Below are 10,450 nucleotides of genomic sequence, written 5' to 3' on the forward strand. Positions count from 1 at the left end.
GTGTATCTTGCCACCTATTGTATAGAGAAGGCGGCAATGGTGTGGTGGAAGCGAGTGAAGCGGGATCGACCTGCCGATCTTCCGCTTATACTTTGGGAGAAGTTCAAGAGAGCGGTGTTCGCGAACTACTTCCCCGACACGGTGAAGCGGAAGTTGCAAGAGAAGTTCCACAAGTTGAGACAAGGCGATCGATCGGTGGGGGAATACGATCAAGAATTCTCCCACCTTATTGATTGCGTTCCCGATGTGGTTCGTGATGATCGGGACCAAGTGGATTGGTTCTTGCGAGGACTCCAGCCCCGGATCTATGAGAATGTGCAGATCTTAAAGTTGACGACCTTTGCGGAGATTTTTGATAGAGCATTGTGGGCGGAGCATGGTAGCGCTCACGTGCGAGAAGAACGAGAAGCTATGGCCGAGTCTAAGGACAAGGGCAAGAAGCGAGTGGCGAGCGGTGCCGGGGGCCAGCCAAATGCTAAGAAACCCCCTCGGTATCCCCGACAGCAGTCGAGGAACTGGAGACCTCCTCGATGTGTTATTTGTGGCGGTGAGCACAAGGTGTCGGCTTGCCCGCAGCGCGATGGCAAGTGTTTTAAGTGCGGCCAACCGGGACACCTTATCCGGGAGTGCCCGACATGGACGTCGCCTGCGCCGACGGCGGCATCGGCACCGTCTACCCCGAGACAGCTTGCGGGGTTACCACCAGCGATGTCGGCTGGGCGCGCGTCGTCATCGCGCCAGCCGGAGGGATCGAGAGCGCCTAGCGGCCGAGTTTATGCCGCTCAAGTGGAGGAGCAACCTGCAGCACCCGACGACGTCGTGTCAGGTATTATCCTAATCAAAGGCATTAGAGCTAGAGCATTGTTTGACACTGGCGCATCTCATTCATGCATTCGTGCATCATTCACTCGGACTCACGACATCGAAATAGTCAATAGTCAAGAAGATTGGTGGATTGATTCCCCCGAACATTCGTTCAGAGTGCGTAAGAAATGTTTGGCTTGCCTGATTCAGATCGGTGATTGGATCATGCCAATAGACTTGCTGGTACTGAACAAAATGTGGGGATTTGACGTAATCTTGGGGGTCAACTGGCTCTCCAAGTACTATGCGATCATAGATTGCGAGCGCAAGGTGATCACTTTTCGTGAGCCTAATCAAGAGGAGTTAGTGTACCGGGCGTAAAAGGGCGCGCGTTTTGCGGCGACCATATCATCGGTGAGGGCCAAGAAGATGATAAAGGGTGGTTGTAAAGCCTACCTGGCGACCATTGTAGACCCTCAAAAGGAGTACCCTGAGTTGGGAAGCATTCGAGTTGCGTGCGAGTTTTCGGATGTGTTTCCGGCGGAGTTACCGGGATTGCCACCGGACCGGGAGGTCGAGTTCGTCATTGCCTTGATTCCCGGGGCGGTGCCAATTTTGAAGGCTCCGTACAGAATAGTACCTGTGGAGCTAAAGGAGTTAAAAGGCCAGTTACAAGACTTGTTCGATAAAGGCTTCGTTAGGCCGAGCGTGTCACCATGGGGAGCTCCGGTGCTATTTGTAAAGAAAAAGGATGGCACACTTCGACTCTGCGTCGATTATCGCGAGTTGAATAAAGTGACGGTCAAGAACAAGTACCCGTTGTCGAGGATTGACGATTTATTCGATCAGTTGCGAGGGTCAAGAGTGTATTCGAAGATTGATCTCCAATCAGGGTATCATAAACTAAAGATCAGGCCGAAGGATGTGCACAAGACGGCGTACCGTACGCGGTATGGCTACTATGAGTTCACGGTAATGCCATTTGGGCTTACTAACGCCCCGGCAGCATTTATGGACTTGATGAACCGAGTCTTCAGGCCGTTGTTGGATCGATGCGTCGTGGTGTTTATAGACGACGTATTGGTCTACTCAAAGAGTGAAGAGGAGCATGAAGAGAATCTAAGAGCTATGTTGCAAATACTCAGACAGGAGAAGCTCTATGCAAAGTTGAAGAAGTGTGACTTTTGGCTAAAGGAGGTCATATTCTTGGGCCATGTGGTGTCGTGCGATGGAGTTTTGGTAGACCCGAAGAAAGTAGAGGCAATAAAGGACTGGCCTCGCCCGACGAATGTAGCAGAGGTCTGCAGTTTTCTCGGACTTGCGGGCTATTACCGGCGGTTTGTGGAGGGGTTCGCTAAAATAACCACTCCACTAACGCGCCTCACCCATAAAGGAGTAAAGTATGTGTGGTGTAATGTATTGAAAATCTCTCTCGAGCTAATTGTAACTAAAGTGATCACAATAATGCAAAAATGGAAATTAAGCAATCTTAAGCCTAATTAGAAGCTTGAGATTAGTCCTTGGCACATTTTGGAAATGTGAGAATGGATAAGAATGGATTCGAAGTAGCAAAAGACCTTCAATTGCCATGATTACTTGATTGCTGAAATTTTAGTCAATGTGGCCAAAAATGATCAAATTGATGCCAAATTGGAAATTAATTGCTCTCGAATTAATTTGATAGCTTGGAAAGCTTCTTTGGATGAGTTTGGACGTGTTCGAATGAAATCGAAGTGAATTAAATATGAGAAACAAGGGATTAGATCATCTACTGCTGTTGCTGCCAGCAGGGACTGAATTGCGAAACTGTAGGGACTGAAATGTAAATCTGCAGGTTGTAATGCACTTTTGCAATTTTCAGGGGCTAAGCTGTATTTTCTGGACTTATCCCTTCACCCTTAGTGGAATACACCTGCCCAAAGGCAGAGATTCCATTTCTCTTCTCTCCTTATCATCTATTTTCTTCTCTTTCTCCCTTTAGACTAAAGAAGGGTTGAGGGGAATTGAGCTGGCAGCTTGGAGGGTTGTAAGCTGAGAAGAAACCTGATGTAAGCAGGAAATTTTTGCTGATTGGAATTTCGAAATTACTTGGAGCAACATCTAATCAAGGTAATCTTGATTAATACCTGTTTTAGATAGGGTAATTACTTTAAAAAAAGAGTTAAGTGATGACCTCTTTGCTGTTAGGATTGAAGGCTTGGTGAATTGGTGGCAGCCTTGAACTTTCGGATTTCAGAGGAAGCTTTAGAGCAGGGAGTTGGGTTCTGGAGCTGAGAATAACTTGGAGTAATGCCTAATTAAGGTAAGTTTGCTCTAATACTTGGTTTTAGCTAACGTGGTTGCTTTCGATTAGATCCACTTAAGAGTTTTGTGCTGGAATTTCAGACTGGAGCTGAATTCTGGTTGTTGGTGTTGCTCGAACAAAGGGATCAACTGTGGAAGCTTAGAAACTGAGGTATATGACTTAATTCTCAGCTGAGATTAATGTAATTGCATGAGAGAAGTTTCTAAGTGATCCAATTGATATAGGATATCAGAAATTAAGAAGGATTGAGGAAGTGGAGGTTGGCAGCTTGGTGTTACAAGCTGATTAGTGTTGATGATGCTGCCGAAATGATGAGAGGGCCATTTGATGCAGGGAATAAGTTAATTTCGCATCAAGTGAGAGTAAGTTCATTCCATGTTGGATTATATTCAGCTTGATTGCCTTAAAATGGATCGCATTAAGAGTATGTTATTGAAATTTCAGATTTGAGCTGAATTCCTGCCGTTTGAGCTATTGGGCAGGAAACTTAAATACTTTGAGCTAAGAGCAGCTTGGTGGACTACTACATTAAGTCAAAGTGAGTTCTATAATTGAAGATAGGTCAATTAATTGCTTATAGATAACCTATAAAAGGTTCTTATTGCTGAAAATTCCAGATCTGAAATTCAGATTGATTGGTGTGGTCTAAGTGGATAGTAGCTAATGGAGCTTGAGAATTAAGGTAGATTACTCACCTTAGCTAAGAACTAATTTCAACTACCAGGGGAGTGAACTTGGAGCATTAAGTTGATACTTTATGTTTCGAATCCGGCACGTGTACAGACCCGAAAATATATTTGTGAATTCCTTCGAATTTCGGCCCGGATACCAGCGGAAGCATATCCGGCACGTGTACAGACCCGCCATACACCTGCAGTATATAAGGCGTCTACAAGCAACAAGTCGATAGGAGTAAAAACATATAATAAGCCTATCCTGATATCAGAGCATAGTAAAAGTCACAAAGACTATCAACAAGAGAACAATAGTATAAAACCCAAAATCTCAACAAAATATGAAGTATCACAACTATAGTGACTGTCCAAAAGTACATATACATCACGGGGTCAACAAAAGAATAGATACAACGGTGGTCTCTCTATACATAGGGACATCACCCTCGGCCGTAGCCCGAGTAGCAAGGTGATCGACTAGCACGCTCCTAGTAGTCCCTAGCTAGGCGCGACTCCCTTGCCACGATCCCTAGCCTCTCCTGTAACAGGCTCTGTAAAGACAACCACCAAAAGGGCGTGAGAACTATAAACAATAGTTCCCAGTGGGTAAGCCGCCAGCCTCGGCGAATTACACCACTAGGCTCATGATGTACTAATTGAAAGCAATAACGATAATTGCATAATTAAGAAGCATGATGCTAATAAATAATAAGCATGTAATCAACATGTAATAGCTTTCTATAGTAATGAATCATTAGCATACAAGAGATATGGCAATTTCTGTAATCATGAATATAAACATGAATATAAACACGAACATGAAAGTGACTACTGTACACTTACATTAATAGCATTCATTACTGTCCTTTTTCATTGAATACTATCATTTCATTCACAGGGACCTACCCAAGGTAGTCCAGCTTGCGCAGCGCCTAATGGCCCCGTGGTAGTATACACTCCCCACGGCAACCCACTTCGGCACCCAATCCCGCACGGGCGAGCAACTGTCGCGTAGGCCAACTCCGGAGTGCCGGCTTGTAGGGAGCGACCCTCACAAGCGTGTGCGAATGAGCACGATGGCAAGCAAGCATATTTCACTGTCCACATGTCTCAAATATCATGTTTTCATTTGCAATGTTCTTATTCTCGATCCTCCGATCGGAAATTCAATACACAAATAGTAACCAGAACTAGTATCCACTAGATTGTAAACATGTAAGGGTAAAGCTAAATCATATATCATGATAATCTTTTCACTAGTATAGCACTATCAACATAGTCATGAGCATGTCATAGTTCTCTATGTTAGAGTCAAGAGAATGTCATTGTTCTCTACTTTATAAGTGCATTCTACACTTGTTCATAAGTCATTCAACTGAATTGAATATGAATATAAATATTTTCATGTAAATATGTTCTCTACTTTATAGAGATGTCATTCTACTTAAGCATCACACATCACGATGATATGGTTCCAATTCTCTAGCAATCAGAAATGCACTCAATGCACCTATGCGATTATTCTATTCTATAGATACATATAGAACATAGAGGAGCTCCACTTGCTCTGGTTAGGTCCGACCCACCTCGTACTAAGCTCAAATCAGCTTACGAGGGTTCCGAAATCAACTCCACTAGGCCTCAGCCCTGCTGCAAAACGAAGCACGAAAGTCGCATCAAAGCGATTACATAAGACTCCAAATCGGCAAAATTCTCAATTAATACGATGTGGAAGTTGAGTTCCCTGTTTAGGCTCAAAAAATACCTCAAGTTAAGCTTCCAGAAGGTCCTCCAAGACCAAACGAATGCGGTCCAAGGGTCGAACACCCTCTCGCTGCGAACAATTCCGAGACGACATCAATATAGTCGATTATAAGCTATAATAGTCGAAATCTTGCGAATTCAGTTTTCTAACTGAAATCCCTGCTTACCTCAGGTTAGAATACCNGTACAGGGACATGTAAATGTATGTATTAAACAGCATGTAAATAACTAAATGTTTCAGTTATGTAAAGTTTTAAATTACAGTGAATTTCATTGTACAGTTAGTTTACTATCACTTGTACTTGTTGCTGGCCTTCGTGCAAGTCATGTATATCGAAATGTGATCCTGGGAATTGTTTATTTCTTTATACATGTATTCGTTGTTGTTGAGCCTTGGGCGGACAAAGGAGGTTCTATCCGTTCGGCGTCTGTGTACGGGCCCGGATCGACCAAAATGGCGATAGCGGGACATGACAATATGGGTGTACTCTTTAGCCCTACAGATATTCCGGGGTGTGGTATAACTGTTCCATTTTAAGCTATAACCGCACAACCCAAGGCTACCATATAGAAGTAGATAGATAAAAGTGGCATGTATATCGGTGTACTCTTTAACACTACAGATGTTCCGAGGAGCGGTATAACTGTTCTATTTTAAGCTATAACAGCACAAGTAAAGGGTACCATATAGAAGCGGACATATAGATGTGGCAGGTATTTGGATGTGCTCTTTAGCCTTACAGATGTTCCGGGGTGTGGTATAATTGTTCCATTTTAAGCTATAACAGCACAAGTAAAGGGTACCATATAGAAGTGGATATATAGATGCGGCAGGTATTTGGGTGTGCTCTTTAGCCCTACAGATGTTCCGGGGTGTGGTATAACTGTTCTATTTTAAGCTACAACTGGAAAAATAAAGCCTACCACAGAAAATATTATATAGATTTGAAAGGTCTATGGGTCTGCTCTTTAGCCGTACAAATGTTCCGCAGAGTGGTATAACAGTTCTATTTGGAACTATAACCGCACATTACATATAGAAGTGGATTAACATTAGAACAAAATTTTTCTTTACGTCATAAGTTGTAATACAATATTACAATAAAACGTAGAATTTAAAGCAACAAAACCATATGGCATCAGGACCATTGATATAATATAAAGTCTACCACAAAATACTACAACAGGTTATATTTGTACAACACAATGACTAACATAACAACACAATATAAAAATTATTACAGCCTGCATGATACAGGGTGGTCATGTACCGTTGCCACACAAGTTATAGCAGGATGACCACATTATCCCACTGACTATCCCATACATGACAAAAACAGCCCATTTCCATCTTTTTCTTTTTGCTGCAACTGCGGCTTCTTCCCGCAACTTATTATTGCTTTCTAGTAAACCATTAACCACTGAGATACTCCGGCTCGTAAATTGTGGGTCGTACCACCCAAAATAATTACATGCGTTCCTCCCCTGCATCTGAAAGATAATATAAATTACACATCAAATAATGTCAATATATGAATCAACAAGTTTATAGTAGCCAGCTTTACCCTATATCTTGAACAGCCATAAAATCTCCGACCCGGATTATTTTGTGTCCAAGAGGTCTTAATCGTACAGGGCAATCCACAGTGGCAGAGCGGTGTGGATTGGTTGCTTCGACTGCTCGAAGTTGTAAAGCTTGAATCCATCTAACTTATAATATTATAACAATAAGAAATACGTACAAACCGACGCAATATTACGACAGATAGTAAGCACAAATATTGATTATAAATATGGCACACACCATCAAATAATTATAACCTTAGATGCCAGAGTATATGTAACATAACATCAATAGGAGACTTATTGTACTAATATATCTAATTGTAGGTGCAGAATCAACAAAATCATCATCACATATACAACTAATATATGTCTCTAATCAGTCGGATCTACTATGCACAGTCTCTTCGCTTCGCTATATATTACACTTTCTTTGCGAGGTGATCACAAATCCTCGTCGCTTGTCACCAGGGTAATCACGATTGATAGTTTTTGAAACTACTTCACTCGTAATTGATTTACACTTGTACGCAAAGAACATTTATCGGCCCGTACTTAATAAATTGAACGTTGCGATTTCTGTACATACTTTGAAACTCGCACCATATATAGCGAATCATTACACAATGTTACATAGGGTTTGTAAACGAGCCTGAACACGACGCGAGCTGATCAGCTCTGTATTCGCGGAGCTGGCTCGTTAAGTATCCGTAGCGAAAACAGTTCACACTCGGTTGCTCCGTTTATAATAACGAGCGACACAAGCTGAGCTCCACTGGAGCTGCCCAAAACCGATTAATAAATTAAAATGTATATAGTATAAATTTAATATACAAATTAAATTTATCCAATATATCATTCATTAGACTTTGATCTTTGGAAACTTTACATATAAATTGAGTCTTTATATTATATAAGCTCGAATTATTTTTTTTTTTGGCTAAAAACTATAATAATAAAAGATATTAATGTTAATATTTATTATATATATAATATGTAAAATAATAAATTTAGATAAATATAAAATATATGTATTCGAGCTGTTATACGAGCCGAACATACCGGAGCTGCACCCAACTCGTAGTTCGCTCTTATTAAAATGCAGCCTGAAAATATCTCTGCTACATGTTCGGGCTCGTTTACTAAACGAGCGAGCCGATCTGTACAGCTTTATTTCCGAGCCGAACACAACTGGCTCGCAACAGCCGGCTGATGCCACCCTTAGTGTCAACTATGTAGGCTATTGGCTGAAAGAAATATTTCAATATTAATCCTATTGTTCACATAATGGTAGGTAACGAAATCAACTCGCGGATCTACACTTGGGCTGTCAATCTACAAATTGTATATACTTTCTCGTCGGAAAGATAAGCTATACACCTGAAGGGAAGCAGGCAATCTTGTAAGCACTAAGCCAGACCCCCCCCTGACAAGCAAATTTGTAAGGAGAGAGGCTCGAGAGGCTTCGCGAGCTTGCTTGGCTGGCTCGACAAGTCTTGCGAGCTGCGAGCTGCTGGCGGCGTCGAGAGCTTGCGAGCTCGAAACTGCCTGGCTGAGCTCCGCAACTGCTTGGCGTACTCGAGAGGTTGCCGGCTGCGAGCACTGGCTTCTCGACGGAGCATGCGGCTGCGAGCTGCTGGCTACTCAAAGGGGAGAGAGTTGAAAGAGAAAATAGACAAAATGGAGCCCTAGCTTTTGACGTGGGAGTCGGTAGCTCAATCCTAACAAGCTACCGAGCTCAGGCTACTCAAAGGGGTGGGAGAGTTGAAGGGATAAATAACAAATCAAGCCCTAGCTTTTGACTGGGGAGCTCGGGTTCTCCTAGCGCAATTGTTATTAAAATAATTTAACTTTAAATTTAAATTCTTCAATTACAATTAAATTTTAAAATTTCGAAAGGTACAAATATACAATTTGATATTTAATTTAAAACATAATGTAAAAATAAAAGTATAATTTCTTATTTAAAATTAAAATAATTATGAAATATAAAAAACAAATAAATATTCATATAATATAAAATATAAATATAAATTAGAAATGTAAATAAATTACGGATTTAAAATATATAATTTAATATTATATATATTATAATTTTTAAAATTATAATTTCAAAGTTTAAATAAAAAATATATAATTTATATATTAAAAATGTTAAATGTCTAAAAATTAACATTAAATATTAATTATATTCCATTTTGTAATTTACATTTGAATTTTGGAAAAGCTTTCCCTAACCCTAATAACGTGGCTTGTACGGCCTAGTAATAAAAATCTGCAATCTAGCAATAGAAAAGTGGCACTATAAGAAGGTTCTCTTTAACACATACAAATGTCACCTATATCGAACGTGTTCCCTTACACTACAATGTACCTGAAATAACTATACACAACAGTCTTACACTACCATCATTTAGTGGACATATAGATGTGCAAGGTATATGCGGTTCTCCATTAAAACTACAGATTAAAAATAAAGTACTTCACTATAAAATGTGGTCATTATCACATATATAGGTTAATGTGGCCGATATACCATTCTAACTCACCTCGATAAGTTTATAGATAGACCCTTTTCTGCTATACACATATTACACCGTCAATTATGGGTGTTCCAACAATGACTTAAAGTTAGCGAATAAGTCCTCTATAAGTAATTCATTTCTGCAATAATGTTAAAATCAAGTCTTCACTATAAAAGTGGTCATATATCATTATAGATATAGCGGTGTCCAATACACCACTCTTAGATGCACCTCGTAAAGTTAGTTTAGAGCTTTTATTTTGAGAGTTACTTAACACTGTATTAAATATATATGGGTGTCGCACACCAAACGAAACCTGTACCCAACCACATATAGGTATGTCCGTTCTGCTATGAGTGTGCAAAACATCGTGTGGACAGATAAAGGTTCCTATACTGACTACAATATAGATGTGCCCTCACAAATACATAGCTGCACCATCGGATACAAGCTAAGCTCTAGAGTTGTTTTTGAGTCTACTTAGCACTGTCAATATATATGGTATTCCAACCAAGCGGATGCTGTCACCAACTGATATATAATTCCGTTCTGGATATGATGTGCAAAAATCATCCATCAGAATAAAGTTAGCCCCTGTTCACTAGCTAATCATATAGAATGTCCCTACACATTATAGAGACACGTGGACAGCTATACTTACATTTTTTATTGAAAGTTACTAAGCACTGTCATATATATCGGATGTTCCAACCAAGACGATATGTGAGACCCAGATGTCCTCCTCTGAGATCTCCTCGGGCTTACACTTTTCTCGGCCGGCATTCCGCCTTTGGCTCGTGGCTCGGGCCCCGCGC

At 40.9% G+C, this 10,450-nt stretch overlaps 1 protein-coding gene and 1 long non-coding RNA gene across 5 annotated transcripts; both read left to right on the plus strand.

Moving 5' to 3' along the window:
• The first annotated feature begins 708 nt into the window (after window positions 1-708).
• On the plus strand, window positions 709-1,185 carry LOC109704325. The gene has a single exon (XM_020225075.1). It carries the CDS (start codon window positions 709-711, stop codon window positions 1,183-1,185), a length of 477 nt encoding a protein of 158 aa, XP_020080664.1.
• Window positions 1,186-2,635: 1,450 nt separating this feature from the next.
• Window positions 2,636-4,703, plus strand: LOC109704326. 4 transcript variants are annotated; one of them, XR_002214288.1, is made up of 6 exons: window positions 2,636-2,913; window positions 2,992-3,106; window positions 3,190-3,259; window positions 3,334-3,465; window positions 3,554-3,647; window positions 3,727-3,861. It is a non-coding gene; the product is annotated as an uncharacterized LOC109704326 (long non-coding RNA). The 4 variants fall into 4 exon arrangements; XR_002214287.1 differs by having other exon boundaries at window positions 2,637-2,913; window positions 3,000-3,106; window positions 3,334-3,471; XR_002214286.1 differs by lacking the exon at window positions 3,727-3,861 and adding an exon at window positions 4,682-4,703 and having other exon boundaries at window positions 2,639-2,913; window positions 3,334-3,471.
• The last annotated feature ends 5,747 nt before the right edge of the window (window positions 4,704-10,450 follow it).

The sequence above is a fragment of the Ananas comosus genome, unplaced genomic scaffold, assembly GCF_001540865.1.
Source record: "Ananas comosus cultivar F153 unplaced genomic scaffold, ASM154086v1, whole genome shotgun sequence".
In the NCBI taxonomy this organism is placed as follows: domain Eukaryota; kingdom Viridiplantae; phylum Streptophyta; class Magnoliopsida; order Poales; family Bromeliaceae; genus Ananas; species Ananas comosus.

Excerpts from the sequence above, each read along its gene's own strand:
- LOC109704325 (XM_020225075.1), top strand. The coding sequence starts at position 709 with ATGTCGGCTGGGCGCGCGTCGTCATCGCGCCAGCCGGAGGGATCGAGA.